Consider the following 20106-nt stretch of genomic DNA (forward strand, 5'->3'; position numbering starts at 1 on the left):
AAAAAAAAAAAAAAAAAAAAATAGGTGGTGGGCTGGATTTAGCCCTGAGGGCCAGAGTTTGCTGTGTGTTTGGTTTGTTGGTTGGTTACTTGCAGCTGACCTATCCTAACTAGTACTCCCTGAAATCTGCCTCAGCTCAGAAGCGCCCTTGGGTTCTAAGCTACAGGGGCTAAGCTTGAGTGTGGGTGGGGTCAGCAGCCTGGGGTGGTGGGATAACCACATAAAGCCCCATCTATTGATCTATCTTTTTCTACAGTCCGAGTCGTGCTTTGCTTTCCTGCAATGTCTTCTCATCATGGGCCTGGCAATTGCGATGGGAAGGCACCACTTTAACAAAGTGCTTTCACCATTTCCAGGTGGTCCCTGTTTCCCCTACATGCAGGCCTCAGCCTCCACACTTAGCAGGTTCGTTAAGCAAGACTAAGCCACACGAAGCAACAGGGCAAGGGGAGGGCCCTTGTGTCTGTAGGGTCCCAAGGCAGAAGCGTGGTTCGGGGAGAAATGGGGGAGTGTGCCCTTCCCTGAACAAGCACATTCCCTCAGCTTGGAGCCCACCAGCAATTGACAAGTGCTATGATGCACGATGCTCATTCAGACCATGGGCTGAATTCACAGCCAAGGGCCCACCTGCATCCGAATGCTGCTTTTCAAGCTGACCTCTCAGCTCCAGGCTGGTTATTTCCAACGCCTCCACTGTGCCTGGCTGAGTTAGCCATTTTAACGTGCCAGAAACCTCCTTGCTCCTGAACTGGGGAGCTGAGCTTTGGATTTCGAGAGGAGGCTTTAGGGCCACCATCAGGGGCCTATGCTAGAGATGAGGTGGCTGGCTCATCACCTGGGCCTTTCCACCTGCCCTTTCCCCACATACACAACGTTCCCTGCCCTGTGTCAAGCTGGATGCATCGGCGGGGCTGGTGGCCGGGAGCTCAGAGTGTGTCCTGCAGCCACGAACAGAGCTTCTCTTGCTGTAAGACAGAGTTGAGTCGTCTTTTGATACCAGCAATGGCTGCAGCAAAATCCGACCCCTTTTCTTATCCATTTTGCCATTTCTCTCAGTGAAGCAAATCCAATTTAAAATACATCTTCAGAAAAAGGAGGGACAGTGAGTTCAAACAGAAGAATATTCGCTAACTGGATTAGGAAAACTCGCTCTGTGCTAAAACTGTGCTAAATTTTTTTTTTTAAATCCTCTTAGTACAATGTTGCAGGAGCCAGGTGTTTGAAAGGACCATTTCCTTGCTGTCAGCCCCTGAGATCAGGGCTCTGGCTGGAAGAAATGAAGCTGGAGTTTATTAGCCGCTTAGTTGGTTAAAGTCTGTTCTGATGAGGCTGAGCTCTGACAAGCCAATGTCAGAGAGATATCTTGGTTCCCAGTAGTTTTTCACTCTGCCCAACCCTTTGTGGGAAAGAGCCTGGATAAGAGGCTTACAGGAACCACCATCCCCACCAGACAAGCAGCTCATGGAGCCCTCCCCGGGGAAGACTGAAGGCTGTGGAGTCCTAGCTGCATATTATTTTCTATTTTGCATCATAAGGTCTTATGGGTATAGAGAAACTCTCAGTTTCCAAAAGTGATGAGAAACTTGATCTTTTTTTAAGATGGAGTCTCACTTTGCCTCCCACGCTGGAGTGCAGTCGTGTGATCTCGGCTCACTGCAACCTCTGCCACCTGGGTTCAAGCAATTCTTCTCTCTCAGCCTCCCGAGTAGCTGGGATTACAGGTGTCTGCCACCAAACCAAACTAATTTGTGTGTTTTTAGTAGAGATGGGGTTTCACCATGTTGGCCAGGCTGGTCTTGAACTCCTGACCTGAGGTGATCTGCCCATCTTGGCTCACAAAGTGCTGGGATTAAAGGTGTGAGCCACCACGCCTGGCCAAAAAATGATAAGAAACTCAATCTTTTGGATAACAGGGAGACTCTTTAGTGTTCTAAAAATGTATACTTTCGCATGTAAAGCTTCCTACCTCTGAGCCTTTGCCCACGCTGTTCCCTCTGTTAGGGACGCACTTCCACCCCACAGGATGTGAATTCCACTTTGCCCTGCAGCCCAAGTGTCATCTTCTGGACAGCCATTTCCCATGCCGCCCACCAACCAGGCAGTCCCTTGTTCTCATGCCACTGCCGAACATGCTTTATTCCGTGTGCTAGGCAGGGCTTTGTCAGATGTGAGTGACAATGGAAACTCCACGTAGACACGTTTCAGCTAAAGGGTGACTTACTGACTCTGTGACTGTGAAGACCATGGTGTCACTGAAGGTAGAGGTTGAAAGAAGTCATTTTCTCTTTCTCTTCTCTTCCTTTCCCTCTCCTTTTTCTTCTCTTTTTCTTTCCTCTCCTCCTTCCCTCCCTCCTTCTTTTTCTCTTCCTCCCTCTCCCTACTTCTTTCTCTTTCTCTCCCTGTAATTTGCTCTCTTCTCTATATGGGCCTTATTCCTTCTACTGCAAATAAGGAAAATGACCACCTGGAAACCCTGGAAACCTGAGGCCCACCACATCACAGCAGAGCCACTCAGCAGAAAGAAAACCAGCATCTACACATCAATCCCGGCCAGAACGCTGTCTGAGCCTTGTGGGACATGCTTCCACACCTTGTGGACCACTGAGGCCAGGGCATTCAGCATAATGATGGGCATTTCTGGAGTCATGGGCCTTCCCTGTAGCTAAGGTGACAGAAGGACAGGCTGGTCTGGAGTGCCCATGCCAGCTGGCTCACATGGCCAGCCATTGATGCTGTCTTCTGGGAGCTCAGCTGTGCTCTAGACCAGAAAACCTCCACGTGGCCTCTCCACATGACTTTCACTTCTTACAGCATGGTGGCTGGGGCCCAGCAGGGAGACTCTCATGAGCAAAGGTTCCAAAAGACCAAAGTGGCAGCTGCAAGCCCCCTCATGGCCGAGCCTCAGCCCCCAAGCAGAATCAGATCCACTGCATTCTTGGCTTCCCAGGGGACCAGCCCAGAAGCAGTATGGGAGGCGCCTGGAAACCAGGGGGTCTGGTTCCAGGGGAGGCCCTCTGCTATAATTTGGTTATCGATCCCCACCCAGATTTCATGTTAAATTGCAATCTCCAGTGCTGGAGTTGTTTGGACCATGAGGGTAGAGCCCTCATGGCTTGGTGCTGTCTTCAAGATAGTGAGTTCTTGTGAGATCTGGTCATTTAAAAGTATGTGGCATGTCCTGTCCCACACCTGCCGACTCTCTTGCTTGCTCTTGCTTTGGCCACGTGATGTGCCTGCTCATGACTGTAAGCTTCCTGAGGCCTCCCTATAAGCGGAGCAGATGCCAGCACCATGCTTCTTGTAAAGCCTGCAGAACCCTGAGCCAATTCAACCTCTTTTCCTTATAATTACCCGGTCTCGGATGTTTCTTTATAGCAATGCAAGAATTGCCTGATGCACCATCTTTGGAGACTAACTAGCACATGGGCCTTCTCCATCTGTAGGTACACTTCTATAACACATGTGGCTTCCAAGCCCACTGCAGCAGCCGGAGGAAAAGCTCAGGATCCTGTGGGATGTTTCTAAGGCTCAGATCTGTGGTTCACATCACTTCTGCCCATATTCTATTGGCCAGAATCTGGCTCCCTAGCCTCCACCTGACAGCAAGGGAACCCAGCAAATGTAGGGAGGGATCTGCTGGGAGCCATCTCTGCCACAAGGAGCAAGTGGAAGCAAGTAAAAAGGAAGCAAAGACTGACGCACATGTTGGGGAGGTGATGAAGGATGTTTTGAATGTTTCAGAGTAGTCCAGGTACACCCGAAAATACAATGATTACATGAGGGGCAGGAGAGTGAATTAGAAAAAGGTTGTTTTTCTGGATTCAGCTCCAATGGGGTTTGTTCCCCAGGTCTTGGCGCTGTGCCATGGTCCTTCTTGCCACGGATATCCAGCCTGGACACCTCACTGTGGCTCTACCCGGGAGGAAAACATTTTCCTGCCACTGCCCTGAGCCTCCTGACTGGTCCCAGCTACTTTGGACATCCCAGCTTTGGGGACTACCCCAGACCTTCCTATAATCAATTATTAGAGGCCGGCGCAGCAAGGGTGCTCTGGAACCTGCCTAGTGCTCGAGGGTGACAGGCAGCACCTGCTGTCATTGGTTGGTGTTTGTGCTGCCTTTGCTAGAGCTTTGTGGATCTCAGCTTTAAAACCTGTGTCTTTTTACAGTCAAAGGGTCTGAGCTGGGAGAAGGCCCCTAGATATGCTCCACCATAGCATTCTGGTGTTTCCTGTCATCTCTGAAGATTCCAAACTCTTATATAACAGGGGCTTGAAGACTGTAGCATTGAGATATGAGGGCTTGTAGTTATCATCCAGTTCAGGGGACTTGAACTCCAGGTACCCGGAACTTAGAATAAATCCTCATGGTCTCACCATGGCAACAGGGCTCACCTCCTCTGTCTCATACCTCTCCTTCCCTTGGCCACGATTGCTACAGACATCCTGACCCTTTTACCTCTTTATCAAATAAGCTCAATTTGCCCCAGGGCCTTTGCCTGGGCTTACTTTCCTCCAAGAATGATTTACCCCTGATATTTGCCTGACTAAATCCTTGTCACCTTTCTGATTGCAAAGAGGCTTCCTTGACAACTCATTCTGAAGTAGCTTTTCCCTCTAGCCTTGCTACTGTCTCTTTCATTCTGTTCAATTTTCTTTATAGCGCTTAGCATTATATGACACTATTTTGAAATTGTTTATTTCTCTCTCTCCTCAATAATATAAGCCCAAGAAAGATGAGGATTAGGATCTGAGAGATGGTTGCAGCAGAACCCGACGCAGAACAATCTTGTGCTAATTAGAAAAAGAGAGCACCCCCACCCCCACTTTTTTTTAAAATTTGAGATGGAGTCTCCCTCTGTCACCCAAGCTGGAGTGCAGTTGTGCGATGTTGAAGAGAGCCCTTTCTTGATACACTTTACCATCTTCTGCTGGAAGTTTTTTATATTCATTATACAAACCCACCTTGTTGGTGACTTACACACCCTGTATGGCCCTGCCTCCACCCCATCAGAAATGCTTGTGGAATGAATGAATGGATTGGTGGAAGTCAGGGGGACTGGAGTGGAATATCTGAAAACAAATGTCAGTGTGTGTGGCCAGCGTCTGTGTACCTTTCTTGGTTGATTGAATCTTCTGTGCATTGATTACATGGTATTGGGCACAAAATCCCCTTTTTCGTTCATTACCAGCAAAGATTTGTCAAGCACCCACTCACTGTGTTTGCTTGGGGAATTCAGCCATGAACAAGACACAATTTCTTGATTTAAGAAGCTGGGATTCTGGAGGCCGGATGGTGATGTGAAGGATGATGCAGTCTAGGGTCATAACAGCTACACTAGGAGCCAACCCAGTGCTCTCCTGGAGCGCAGGACACCTGCTCAGTGCAGAGGACTCAGTAAGTCTTTCTGGAGAAGTGATTGAGCTGGCTCTTAAAGGATGGAGAGGTTCTAACATTGCACAACTTATAGAGATCCGTGTTGCTCAGTCTTTAAGCAGGCTCAAGTTTGGTAGACAAAAGGCAATTTTCAAACTCAAATTCTTTACTTGAATTTCTATTTCCTTCCTTCCTTCCTTCCTTCCTTCCTTCCTTCCTTCCTTCCTTTCTTCCTTCCTCGCTTCCTCCCTCCCTCCCTTCCTCCCTTCCTCCCTCCCTTTCTTCTTTCCTTCCTTCTTTCCTTTTTTTTTTTTTTTTTTTTTTTAAATTCCAAAGTCTTGCTTTCCTGCCCAGCAGACTGGAGTGCAGTGATGCAACCTTGGCTCACTGCAACCCCCGACTCCTGGGTTTGAGCGATTCTCCTGCCTCAGCCACCTGAGTAGCTGGGACTACAGGCACAGACCACCACACCTGGCTAATTTTTGCGTTTTTAGTAGAGACAGGGTTTCTCCATGTTGGCCAGGCTAGTCTCGAACTCCTGATCTCAAGTGATCCACCTGCTTCAGCTTCCCAAAGTGCTGGGATTACAGGTGTGAGCCACCATATGTGGACCTTTACTTTCATTTCTTAAGTTCTGTGAAATCAGTAGGGATCGTTCTCTAGAATTCCCTTTTAATCTCCTATCCACTTTTCCCCAGATTCCAGTTCCCTCACCTCTTTCACGCAATCTTCCCTGCAAAACTCCACCCCCAGTTTTCAGGCCCTCTCCCCACTTCTCTGGTCTTTATTGTGAAGACAAGCACAGTCTCTTCCTTTTGGGACCATTCCTTCCTCCTCCAGCTTCTCAGATCTAATCATACATCCACTCTCTGACTACCACAAAAGCCAGAATGGAATCCTTTCTGGAGGGCAGCCCAGGTTAAGAAAGTGCACAGATACAGTAGAGGGAGAAAAATGGGTGGTTCTGAACACATGCATTAATTATTTTGGTCTCATCACACTTTTTAAATGACTATTATTAATCCATATCCCAGATGAGGAAACTGAAGCTCACAGAGATCAAGCGACCTGCCCAAGATCCCAAAGCTGGTAAAGTGCCTATTCTTCCTGTCTGCCATACTTCCCTTCCCTCTGGCTTCCTCTTTGCCTACTTAACTATGATTCAACCCAAAGAGAAACTTCTCCAGGAAAGCCTTCCATAAACATCTTGCCTTGGCCAACCTCCCCAACTATTGTACACTTCCATAAGGCTGTGAACTTCCCCTCACAGCCCATGTCGCATTTGTAATTGTGCATTTCTTTGGATTACTGCTGGCTTAAAGCCTATCTAGGCTTCAAACTTTTAGAGTAGGGTCTCTCCCTCTCTCTCTCTCTGCCTCCCACTGTGTAACCAGTGAGTAAAACAACATCTGGGACAAGTAAATACTTGTTAAATATTTGCTGAATAAAAGAATGAATGACTGGAATTCAAACCCCTGTCTCCAAAATCCAAGTTCTTTTCTGACATCATGAGTTGGTGTTCTCCAGGAGAGGATGGGGGAAGGTCATTCCAGGTTGAGGAATTATCACGTGACCATTTACAATGGGTGTTCTTTTTAGGCGGTGGCGATGGTGGTGGCAGCTTGAATCCAGGCTGTATGCAAAGGGGTGGCAGGAGAAGAAGCAGGAGCTGTGGGCAAAGATGAGGGCAAGATGCGGAAAAGACTTTGCATGCCTGGCCAGGAACATGGGCCGCAGGGAGTGATCGTGAAACACAGTGAGGTGTCTCATCAGGGGAGTGAGATGATCATAGTCACATCCAGGAAAGATCACTGCCTACCGGGAAGACAGAGGATCAGGGCAGGAGAGTACCAAGAGAGTGCCACCATCGAACAGGGTGGAGGAGGCACAGTTCTGGACAGGGATAACAGTGGTGAGAGGAGTGGTCCAGCTCCCAGAAGATGAGGAGAGACAGCAGGTGAGGATGACTCTTTAGTTTCAGGTTTAGGCACCTGGACAGATAGTCTTGCCCTCTCCAGCAGCAGAAAGCACTAAAAGGGAAGGAGTTTGGGGGAAGGGACTGCTTCGGCTGAGCAGCCTATGTCTGAGAAGCTGGGACATTTGCAGGTGTTGGTACAGGGTGCAGGTGGGTTTGGTGGAGGGGGAGACTAGGAAGGGAGGAGAAAGTCCAGTCTGTTTCTAGACCTCATCATGCTGCAGGTGTCTGGGCCAGCTGGTGGCAGACGGAGCTGTGCAGCTGGCTGCTGTCACATCTCTTTCTCTCCCAGCTGCCTTCAGCTGAGCTTAACACCAGCAGAGGCAGAAACGCTTCATAAATGCCACTGTCAGCTGGTAGTTGTGCTCAGAGCTCAGGAATACTGTTTTCCCTCTTCACTGTTTTCCACGATTCTTTTTTTCCAGTTTGGGTTTTGGGCGCCCTCAGTTCCTTTTTTGTTAAACACTGAGCTGTTTATCCATCCCTCTTAAAAGTGCCCTGAAAGAAGAGGCTTCCAACTCTCTGGGGAGCTCTCTTCTTCCTCTGATCTTTTCGGTTCATCCCAAATTATTCCCCAACGGAAAGATCGCTCAAGGATTGGGGGCGGTGGTGGGGAAAAGGAGAGTCTCCCAAGAGATCAGGTTAAACCCCAGCCTCAGGGTGTTGAGGGAGGGGCTAGGGGAAGCAGGAGCCTGTTCCTAGGAGACACTTTCTACTGGCCACCTCTTCCTAGACGGCTTCCCCTGACATCGCCACAGGAATAGGAATCATTATCCCACGCCGCGGAGAAGGAAACCAAGGCCGGGTAAAGGCGCTCAAAGTCGCAGAGCCAAGAATAAAGTCCGGATTGGGACTCAGGTCTGTGGGCAATCCAAGGCCGCCCCCTTTACCCTGCAAAAGCTCTTTCCCCTCTGGAAGCCCTCGAGTCCTCTTTCCTACCCTGCCTCTTGTTCCCCAAGCATGGCCAGGGCTAGGGCTCCAGGGCTGCTCCAAGCACCATTCCGTCTTCCCGGGGAGAATTTTCCTCTCCCGGGGCTAGGGTCTGGCGCTGGGGCGCCTCTCGGACCTGCGGGATCGCCCCTAGACTCCGGAGCGCTGAGCGCGAGGAGCGACAGCGCCAAGGCACAGATAGGGCGGGAGCGCGAGAGAGCCGAGCGCGGAGGCGCTGGGGGCGGGACGCGGGGCCCGGGAGCAGCCTGGGACAGCGGCAGCACCGCAGCTCCCGGCGCCCGCGGCTGCCTGCCCCAGCCACTCAGTGGCGGCTCGCTGTCTTCTCTGGCTCCGAACCCGACATAGCTGCTGCCGCTGCCGCCCGGCGCGCTGCGAACTCCAGAGAACAGCCCTGGCCGTCAGCGGGCACCAGCGGCTTCCTGTCCCCAGCGCCGAGACTGGAGGGACGCACCGCGGCCACCGAGCCAGAGGCGCTTCAGGCGGCGAGAGAAGTCCCCGCGCGCCCCGGGGCCCGGCGCAGCTCACGGTGAGCGCCCCTCAGGGCTCGAGGGTCCCTTGGCTGAGGGGGCGCATCCTCGGGGTGCCCGATGGGGCTGCCCGAGGGTCGCAGGGCTGAAGTTGGGACCGCGCACAGGCCGCCCCTGCAGCCCAGCCAGAAATGCTGCCGCCGGGGAGCAACGGCACCGCGTACCCGGGGCAGTTCGCGCTGCACCAGCAGCTGGCGCAGGAAAACGCCTTGGGGGGCTCGGCTGGGGCACCGCCACTGGGGCCGGCGCAGGTGGTCACTGCCGGCCTGCTGACCGTACTCATCATCTGGACCCTGCTGGGCAACGTGCTGGTGTGTGCTGCCATCGTGCGGAGCCGCCACCTGCGCGCCAAGATGACCAACGTCTTCATCGTGTCTCTGGCCGTGTCAGACCTCTTCGTGGCGCTGCTGGTCATGCCCTGGAAGGCGGTCGCCGAGGTGGCCGGTTACTGGCCCTTTGGAGCGTTCTGCGACGTCTGGGTGGCCTTCGACATCATGTGCTCCACCGCCTCCATCCTGAACCTGTGCGTCATCAGCGTGGACCGCTACTGGGCCATCTCCAGGCCCTTCCGCTACGAGCGCAAGATGACCCAGCGCATGGCCCTGGTCATGGTCGGCCTGGCCTGGACCTTGTCCGTCCTCATCTCCTTCATTCCAGTCCAGCTCAACTGGCACAGGGACCAGGTGGGCTCTTGGGGCGGACTGGACCTGCCGAACAACCTGGCTAACGGGACGCCCTGGGAGGACGTTTGGGAGCCCGACGTGAGGGCAGAGAACTGTGACTCCAGCCTTAACCGAACCTACGCCATCTCCTCCTCTCTCGTCAGCTTCTACATCCCGGTGGCCATCATGATCGTGACCTACACGCGCATCTACCGCATCGCCCAGGTGCAGATCCGCAGGATCTCCTCCCTGGAGAGGGCCGCGGAGCACGCGCAGAGCTGCCGGAGCAGCGCCGCCTGCGCGCCGGAGACCAGCCTGCGCGCTTCCATCAAGAAGGAGACCAAGGTGCTCAAGACCCTGTCGGTGATCATGGGGGTCTTCGTGTGCTGCTGGCTGCCCTTCTTCGTCCTTAACTGCATGGTTCCTTTCTGCAGTGGACACCCCGAAGGACCCCCGGCAGGCTTCCCCTGCGTCAGTGAGACCACCTTCGATGTCTTCGTCTGGTTTGGCTGGGCCAACTCCTCACTCAACCCTATCATCTATGCCTTCAACGCTGACTTCCGGAAGGTGTTTGCCCAGCTGCTGGGGTGCAACCACCTCTGCTCCCGCACGCCGGTGGAGACGGTCAACATCAGCAATGAGCTCATCTCCTACAACCAGGACACCGTCTTCCAGAAGGAAATCACAGCTGCCTATATCCACATGATGCCCAACGCGGTGAATGATGACGAGGAGGAGGGCCCTTTCGATCGCATGTCCCAGATCTATCAGACGTCCCCAGATGGTGACCCTGTGGCAGAGTCTGTCTGGGAGCTGGCCTGCGAGGGAGAGATTTCTTTAGGCAAAATAATACCTTTTACCCCAAATGAATTCCATTAAACGGCATTAAGAAACTCCCTCCTGGATCTGCATAACTGCAGTGACATCTACAAGCATGCACACACACGCAAATACATGCCTTTCCAGCGCTGCCCTGTTTATCATGTGTTTCTGAGTAGTAGCTCGTGTGCTTAGAAACCTCACCCCATTGATTGGTAGTTCAAAGAACTGGCAGAAGCAGTTGCAATAAACTCAGTCAAATATACCCAGACTGCCAGAGGTGATCCTATTAGAGAAGAGAGTATGGTGCTGGCTCCTTTAAAAAAAAAAAGTGTTACTTGGTCCTTAAAAAATATGCTCTCCCCTCCCTTTTTAAACAAATGGCTTCTTCAGTCATTGTTAGTGTTTAAATTGATTTTTAAACAGCAAGTTGGGTGTGTGTGCAGTGATGTGGTGGGAGCATAGCTTTCCTGGGTCTGGCTTCTGGTGGCTCTGTGCTTATGTCATTTCTTCTCTCCGTGCTGGTGGGTGTCTCTATATCACAGCCGAGGAAGTCTCACTCAGTTATTCTGGTGTCTAATAAACACAAATTATTTGTATGATGGGGTGACTATGTTTGCTTTGCTACCTTGTGTTTCAGAAGTGCTTCTGAAGAAACCATGAGCGCACCCTTAAAATGCAAAGATGTTTGCTGGGTCTGGAAGGACATGCTTATTTTCTTTACAGTTTGGCCTTAAAGATACACACAGGGCAAAGGACGTTGAAGAGCTTCTGTTTTCTCAGGTTTCTTTTTATTACTTATACGCATGTGGGGTCTGTGCCCAAACCTGGCTTCAGTGGCAAGGCATTAGATCTTCTCAAGCCTAGATTTCTTTTTTTCTCATTTGGAATTTTTTTTTTTTTTGAAATAAGACAACTCTCCTGATTCCTAGACAGATGCCATCAGTTTATTGAAAAGACTGTGTAGAATAATAGCTTGCTCTTTCTCCATGTGAAATCTGTAGCATGTTTTAGAATGACATGGCTTTTGAGAAATCGTGTTTTCTGAAGAGCTTTGAAATGTGTGAATGAAGATGCTTTAAAAAAGAAATCCTGTTTTTTAAACAGGCATTTTCCTTAGTGGACAATAGCAAATAGGGGAATGCTTTTTAAATAAAATGTAGAAGCCAGAGATGAAATGCGAATGAACCTGAAATTGGAAAATCTGTAGGTCTAGGTGCTCAATAGAAGAGCCCAACTAACTCCAATCATTTTGTTTTTCCTCTCTGCCGTGTGCACAGTCACAGTCAAGGGGAGTGTTTGATTCCAGACCCACACCGGTTGAGAGCATGTTATTAACATCAGATCTAAATATGAGTGCCGTTAATGGAAGCAAATGAAATGTGAATATGTAATTTCTTACGAGTCCCTGCTTTGAAGCAGTTTTATCAAGGACAGTTCAATCAATTTTGATCTCTTTAAGGATAATTTCATTGTCAGTCTTCTGGGCAACCATATCTTGATCACTGCAAAATGTGCAGTTCCCGGCATATAACACTTAATAAATATTTGTTGAATGAATGACTATTTCTGGGACAGTGAGGTTGAAAGCAAATCCTACTCAGTACATCAATTTTTATATGTAATTTAGTCAAAATAATACTGGAACCTGAGGTCTGTGTTCAGTTTCTGACCTCCTGTGAGTGGATAGCTAAGCAAACCATTAGGCAACATTGGGGGCAGTGAAAAGCACACTACCCTAGGATTCAGGAGACTGCCACATGACCTTGAGTGAGTCAATTAACCTTTCTGGGACTCATTTTCTGTCTGTGTCTGTAAATGGAAAGACTTTTGCTAGATCACTGTTTACCAAATTGTGCTTTGTGATGCAGGTGTTAATGGATGGGGTCTCAGGTGAAATAAGTTCAGCAAACCCAGGTTCAATATCTGTCTTCTTAACAGGACCTCTTAGAGCTTCTCCTGTGCATGATGCACCCTCCAGTGGGGCAAGGCTCTGTATTATCTCCCACTGCTGTTCACCTTGTGAACCTTGTTTGGTGGAATTCCTATTACTGTCTCTCTGGAGTCCACAGTCATGGTTTGAGAAACTCAAATCTAACCTATCGGGAAGTCTTTACAATACTCTGTTCTAAAGCATGGGTTGTCATAACCAAAATCTTTTGTGAAAAACACTGTCGTAGGCTCCAGTTTAGATAAGTCCTGTGTTATGGAAAACGGATTATGTGAAGACTTTGGAATTCCCTTCTGTAAAATATCATTCACCATTCCTTATAATTATGTACTATGCACTAGGCACTGTTCTAGATGCTGGGAATATAGTTGTCAATCAAATTCTCTGCTGTCTTGGAACATTTATGTGAGTCAGTGGAGAGATAAGCCAATAAAGATTGCCCCACTATACTGCGCCGCATTGCACTGTGCTGTATTGACCAGGATAGATAATGCCAGGCAGAGGATATTGCTTTGTTGCAAAAAACCCAGGGTGAATAGGGTGGTGAAGCTGCTGTTTTATTTATGGAGGTTGGGGTGGGGGGGGACCTTTCCAAAGAGCCACATGAAGAGAGACCTTGACTGGGTAAGAGTTGGAGGGCTGCTAATGTCTGGGAGGGACAGTAATCCAGGCAGAGGGAGTGGCAAGTGCAAAGGCTTGGAAATGGGCTTGTTCCTGGCACCCTTGGAGGAGTGTGGCTGGAGGTCCATAAAAGAGGAGTGTGATAGGATTAACGTTAATTGCCATGCAACCACAGCAGGCATGATGGAGACCCAGCCTGTGCTGGGTACAACACGTATATTCATTCTTATTAATACACTCTTATTACTCCATTTTTTATAGATAAGGAAATGAAGGCATTGCCAGGCTAAATAACCAGCCTGGGGTCACATACCTCCTGAGTGGCAGAGATGAACTTGAATCCAGGTAGCCTGGCCACAGAGTCTTCAATCCTAACTGCTCTTTGATGGTGACAGAGGATGCCAGAACTTCTTCAGTCAGCAAATGCACTAGTGCACAGATCAGAACATTCAGTTTTTTGTTCATTTATTACTGAAATGGTTAATTGATTCATCCCTACAGCCACACCACAGCAGCTCTTCATTGTGTACCTGCTCTGTGAATAGCTTTGTGTTTGGAAGGAAGGCACCCTAGGGTTATGGGCAAAGTAGCTCTTACATGATGGGCCAAGTGCTTTCCTGGATTCTTATTTATTCTTCACATTAACCTCACATGTTTTGTCTTCCCGTTTTACAGATGAGGACACGGGGGCACAGAGGAACTTGAAGAGTTGTTTGTCCAAAGTCATGTGACAAGTAAGCAGTGGAACCAGGGTTTACCTCAAGGTCAGCGGTTCTCAACAGAGAGAATTTTGCACCCTGCGCCCTTCAGACATTTGGCAATGTCTGGAGACCATTTTAGTTGTCACGACTGGGTGTCAGGTACTCCTGCCATCTTGTAAGTAGAGGCCAAAGATGTTGTTAAACAACCTATGGTGCACAGAGTATTATCCAGCCCCCAACACTCATGTTGCAACCCTTGAGAGGCCGTGACCAGGTGGACACACTCCAGGTCCCAGCTACCTGTCCACACTCCAGGTCCCAGCTACCTGTCCACAAGGCCACTTGCCTGGAATTGGAGGCTCCACCGCCCTGAGGTTGAATTTTGGCTCCACCATTTTTAGTCATTTGAATCTGGGCAGCTTTCTGAGCTCCAGCTTCCTTATCTGAGCAATGGGCACACTAACTGCACAGAGTGTGCATAACACAAAGCACAGAACTTCCTTATTCTGATAGATGCTGAATCTTCTTTTATTACCAGACCTCCATAAACCATATTCATTTGTTAGAAGTGAGTCACTAAGTCCAAAGGATATTCAAGGGGAGGGAATTAGACTTTACTTCTTTGTGGGAAGAGTGCCAAAGAATTTGCAGAAGAGATGTTTTACATTTTATGCTTTATTTTTAATAACTTGTCCTCACATTGTTTCAGACTTATAGAAACCTTGCGACACGGTACAAAGAATTCCTAAATATTGTTTGCCCAGATCCCCCAACATCAATATTTCACTGTATCACTTACCTCTGTTCTTCCCTTTATCTTCCGAGTCATCTAAGATGTGATGCCTATTTACCCTTGAATATTTTGTTGCGTATTTCCTAAAAACAAGGAATTCTCTCATCTAATCTACAGACTTTATTCAGACTTCATGATAACGTCCTTTATAACAAAACAACCCAAGACCATGTGTTGCATTTAGCTGCCTCCTGTGATTTGAAAGTTTCTGCCGCTTTGTCTTTCATGACACTGACCATTGTGAAGATTACCTGGCCACTTACCTGGTAGAATCGTCCTTCAGCTCGGGATCTTGGGTGCTTTTCTGTGATTAGATTCTGTCATGCACATTGGGCAGGAATATCACAGATGCCATGCTGAGCTCCTCCAGCACATCGCGTGGGGGGCAGGTGCTGTCAATTAGTTCCATCACTAGCAATGTTAACTTTGCTCATGGGGTTATCGTGCTGTCCACTGTTTTACCCCTTCTAATTACTAAGTATTTCCTTTGGAGAAGTGTTTTGAGACTATGAAAATATCCTATTATTTCTCAAATTTGTACTCATTGCTTTTAGCATTTATTAGTGACCCTTACCTGAATCAGTTATTACTGTGATTGTCAAACAGTGTTTTTTTAAAAAAATTTACCATCTTTCTAAATTTATTGTTGGTTTTCCACTGTAAGGAAGAATATTTGTTTATATATTTATTTACATCAGCATAGAATCTTGGGTTTCTAGTTTTGCTTGTTTTTGAGACAGGGTCTCACTATGTTGTCCAGGCTGGAGTACAGTGGTGTGATCACAGATCGCTGTGACCTGGACTCCAGGGCCCAAGCAATCCTCCCACTTAGCCTTCCAAGTAGCTGGGACCACAAGCATATGCCACCATGCCAAGGTATTTTTTCTTTTATTTTTGTAGTGACAGGGTCTCCCTGTGCTGCCCAGGCTCATCTCAAGCTCCTGGGCTCAAACAGTCCTCCCACCTCAGCCTCCCAAAGTGCTGGAATTTACAGGTATGAGCCACCATGCCCAGCCTGGGGCTTTGGTTTTTATAATAGGTTATAATCCTTTACTTGACACTGTTAATGAAATACTATTTTGACATTCCAGGTATGGGACCTGAGGAAACATGTGTTCCATTTGTAGGATATTAACACAGTGCTCAGTCTAAGGGCAACTCAGGACACTGTTTTCTATTGTCTTCGAAGATTGTCCCTGCCCTCAAATCTCTCAGAGGGTATCCATACTTATTATACTAACTTACCATGACGTTTAGGTTGCCTTAGATTTGGTTAGTGGGAGCCTTTTAAATTGGTTCCTGTGTCCTTTGACATGCTGTCATTATTCTTTGAGTAGTTAGTTACTTTTCAACACAAGAGACGTCAGACTCATTTTGTATATTTTCTGTCCAAGACTTGGAGTCAGCTATTTTTCCAAGGAGACCTGGGTTCCTTCTAGCAGAGAATGGTTATGTAGAAATCAAGATCTGGGCACAAGGGTATTTATTGTTACTGGGGCAGCATTGTTTCTAGATCCTCTCAAAAGACAGAGCTGGGAAGTGGATACATGGATATACATACAAACATATTCATATGCTCACGTACACATACTCACGAGCATCTGTATCTATTTCTATGCCTACCTATGTACATACATCAAATTCCATGCATTCATTTTGATACCTAGCAAACATATTTAAAAAACCATCACCTCTGGTTCAAATATTGAATCTCTAACGTTTCATGAGATCTGGAAGTCAAAGAGATTAAGTTACCTTCCTAGGTTTTAAAAAATATTAAAATGGGGATAATTAGTTGCTTACTTTGTAGTTTATTGTCAGGGTTATGTGATATGATTCATGTGAAATGTGTAAGGGCATGGACACAATGAGAATTTAAAAATGGGGTGGGCACAGTGGCTCATGCCTGTAATTCCAGCATTTTGCAAGGCCAAAGTGGGCGGATCACCTGAGGAAAGGAGTTTGAGACCAGCCTGACCAACATGGTGAAACCTCGTCTCTACTAAAAATACAAACTTAGCTGGGTATGGTGGCGGGTGCCTGTAATCCCAGCTACTCAGGAGGCCGAGGCAAGAGAATTGCTTGAACCCGTGAGGTGGAGGTTGCAGTGAGCTGAGATCACACCACTGCACTCCAGCCTGGTGAACAAGAGTGACACTCTGTCACAAACAAACAAGCAAACAAAAAACAGCCTGCTTGTGATTGTGTTTTCAGGACCTGAGAGTACAGGGCGGAATCTTCCTGTTTCTGTGTAGTGGTTCTGCACTCCATTTTACAGGCAGTGTGGGAAGCTACTAGGGATAGAGAATTGAAGAGTCAACATCCAGGAGAGGGAGAGAGAGACTAAAGAGCAAACTGACTTCGCCACACCTAGAACAGGAAGAAACAGGAGTCAACATCCAGGAGAGGGAGAGAGAGACTAAAGAGCAAACTGACTTCGCCACACCTAGAACAGGAAGAAACAGGAGTCAACATCCAGGAGAGGGAGAGAGAGACTAAACAGCAAACTAGACTTCGCCACACCTAGAACAGGAAGAAACAGGAGTCAACATCCAGGAGAGGGAGAGAGAGACTAAACAGCAAACTGACTTCGCCACACCTAGAACAGGAAGAAACAGGAGTCAACATCCAGGAGAGGGAGAGAGAGACTAAACAGCAAACTGACTTCGCCACACCTAGAACAGGAAGAAACAGGAGTCAACATCCAGGAGAGGGAGAGAGAGACTAAACAGCAAACTAGACTTCGCCACACCTAGAACAGGAAGAAACAGGACAAGATGTCAACCTTGAGAGGAGGAAGCTGTTGACATGAGGGGAGAGTTAAGAAGAGAACGTTCTTGAGCCCATGCGGAACCCCCAGGCCTCTAGGCCAAATTGGGGGAAAGGCTTAAAGGGAATATGAGTACCCCTACTCACAAGAGCAGGCAGAGCCATCAGACTTTTGTTTTGACACTGTTGATGAAGTATTATTTTGATATTCCAGGTATGAGACCAGGGGACACATGTCTCCCATTTGTAGGATCTTAACACAATGCCAGTTCCAGGGAAAACACTCAGAACATTGTTCTGATTCTCTTCTATTCCTGTCCTCAAAACTCCCAGTGAACTGAGAGTACCAGCACTCCACCAACGCTGACAGAACAGAGGTGACAACCAGCATTTGTTGACTACATATTTTGTGAGGTGCTTTGTAAACATCTTCTCATGCAATCATCACAATATTCTTGTGAAATAGGCATCACTGTCTTCACTGAAAAAGGAGGAAAAGGAGGCTGAGAGAGGTTCAATAGCAAGCCAGGCTATGCTTCTAGTAAGTGACAGAAGTGGGACTTGAAGAGCATCTGCTCCTGGAAAGCCCCCCTTTTGGGCTTTACACAATTCTTCGGAGGGACCCAGGAAGAAGAGAGCTCCTTCATGTATACTGCCCATGAGTCCTCTCCAGGAGAAGCATTTTGAGGTTCTGAAACTGTTTCTTATCAGACTTGGTTGTAAGTTTTCTCTTCATCTCGGCCCTTTTCCTGTGCTTTTCCAATGGCCCTTTCCAATAGGTAACCAGACCTCAGTTTTCTACATGGGTGAGATCTGCTTAACATGGAGGGAGCTCTATTTTTCCACACCCTTGGTAATTTGTAGATTTGGGAAAGCATACCCAGTATGGCTTGTCAGGGCTAACACATATGTCCCTGTTCCTGTATCAAGCTGGCTTCATTGGTAGGGGCTGCCTGGAGTCCTGGGGTGAGAAAGACTCCAAGGTTGCATTTCAACCAATGATGTTGAGGGGCCTGGTTAATAAATGATTTCTACTATGAGCTTGGGAGGTGGAGGATGCTTGAAAGTTCTAAGTTCTTGCTTTTCTTGGTCCCTCAGTAGCCCCTAAACATATCTGTCCTAGAACGAATTGAAAATTAAAATATTGGTTAGGTGCAGTGGCTCATGCCTGTAATCTCAGCACTTTGGGAGGCTGAGGCGGGTGGATTACAAGATCAGAAGTTCAAGATCAGCCTGGCCAACATGGTGAAAGCCTGTCTCTACTAAAAATACAAAAATTGGCTGGGTGTGGTGGTGTGCTGGTGACCTCAAGAATGTGAGGGCGTAACCAACTCAATATGCCTCTGGAGGGTACATGAGCAAACAGCAAACTGTCCTCATGAAAGCAGGATGTCGGCAAACTGACAAACTGCATCTGCCACCAGAAGGAATGTGAGGGCAGTCACGCCCCAGGTCCCCTGCTCCTTGAGGTTATCTGTGCTCCTTGAAGTTATCTACCTGAACATCTGGAACCTCTTGAACAAGGAAAGCAGTGCCTGCGATAAGTCAAGTAGCTGACTGACAATCACCCCCTCCTCCCTGTTCACTTAATAAATACGAAGGGCTGTAAAAGCTCAGAGCTTTGTTCACTAGAAGCAAAGAGCCCCCTAACCCCTTCTTTCAAACAGGACCTTTTGTCTTTGTCTTCAATTCTGTGTTCATCTTCCTTTGTTCATGAGATAATTATGGCAAGTGGCGCCTGAACAGGGACCTGAGCAAGGAAGGTCTCCTGGAGCAGAGGCAGTGAAACTGCAGGCAGACAGGAACCCCAGGATGAATCTGCTGGCAGTGGATGCAAGGTCAGTGCCCTAAACAGGTACTGGGAGCGGGATTTCTGAATCAGGGTAACATGGGGCAGAATTTGTCTATTGAGGAGCAACATTATGTACAGTTGCTTGAAGTTTTACTTGAAGAATCTGGTGCTCACGTCAGTTCTCAAACACTAACTAAGCTTCTACAGGAAGTCATTACATATAACTCGTGGTTTCCACAAACAGGCACCCTCGATGTGGAAAACTGGGGCCAGGTAGAAGGTTTGAAATGGGCTCATCAAAAAGATTTTAAAGTAGATCCCTCTGTTTTCTTTGCTTGGAGTTTGGTCCGTACTGTCCTCCTGCCTCGATTATCCCCTTCTTACTCAATTAGACAGCAGGAGCCATGCCCTGACTCTCAAAAATTGGAAGAGCCTTCTGTCTTACAAACAGTGCCCATTGAAAGTGAGAGACAGAAGAGACAGGAGGAGAGCTGGTCTGCACCGCCTCCTTCCGTAGCAGAAATAGAGACTCCAATACAACAAATTCTGTGTGCTGCAGCTATAGCTGGAGAGCGCTTAGGACCTTGAGGCTTTTCCTATTGCTGTAATGCCCGATCCAAACAATCCACAACAACTTGTTCATGAACACACTCCTGTAGAATTTAAGCTATTAACAGAATTAAAAGCGAGCGTGGTTAGTAATGGAGGATGCGTCTGTTTACTTTAGATGGCTAGAATCCGTATTCGGCGCTATGCACTGCCCACCTTTTGATATAAAGTATTTAGCTTGTACTTGCTTGCCTGCTAGTGCATATCTGACATGGAATCTAAATTGGCAAGACATGTGTGCAGATCATGCTAGACAGAATCATGCCACTGGACACAGAAACATTGTGGAGGATATGCTATTGGGTAGTGGTCCTTCTTCAGATTTGGTGCAGTGATTGTATCAGTAATATCTAAACTCCCAGTTGCTGTTTACCATCAGTAAGCCTTAGCTGCCAAACACGCCTGGGCCGCCATCCCCGAGGAAGGGGTCCCAGGGCAATCTTTCTACATGTCATGCGTGGATTGCAGGAACCCTATGCAAATTTTATCACACGACTACAAGAGGCAGCGCGGCACCAGAGTCCTCATACCGCTGCTGCAGAGATGCTTACTCTGACTCTA

The 20106-nt window shown here is 48.0% G+C and overlaps 2 protein-coding genes across 2 annotated transcripts in view; both read left to right on the forward strand.

Annotated features, from left to right (window-relative positions):
* OTOP1 (otopetrin 1) overlaps positions 1-8917 on the forward strand; it is a 50817-nt gene extending 41900 nt beyond the window's left edge. The window contains exon 10 of the mRNA XM_032253831.1: positions 8647-8917. Within this exon, the coding sequence (XP_032109722.1) occupies positions 8647-8917 (271 nt within the window). The remainder of the gene's footprint in view (positions 1-8646) is intronic.
* DRD5 (dopamine receptor D5) lies at positions 8463-12709 on the forward strand. Its single transcript, XM_032254203.1, has one exon. It carries the CDS (start codon positions 8960-8962, stop codon positions 10367-10369), a length of 1410 nt encoding a protein of 469 aa, XP_032110094.1. The 5' UTR covers positions 8463-8959; the 3' UTR covers positions 10370-12709.
* The last annotated feature ends 7397 nt before the right edge of the window (positions 12710-20106 follow it).

This window comes from Sapajus apella, unplaced genomic scaffold (genome assembly GCF_009761245.1).
Source record: "Sapajus apella isolate SASKATOON/1434 unplaced genomic scaffold, GSC_monkey_1.0 scaffold85, whole genome shotgun sequence".
NCBI classification, from domain to species: Eukaryota; Metazoa; Chordata; class Mammalia; order Primates; family Cebidae; genus Sapajus; species Sapajus apella.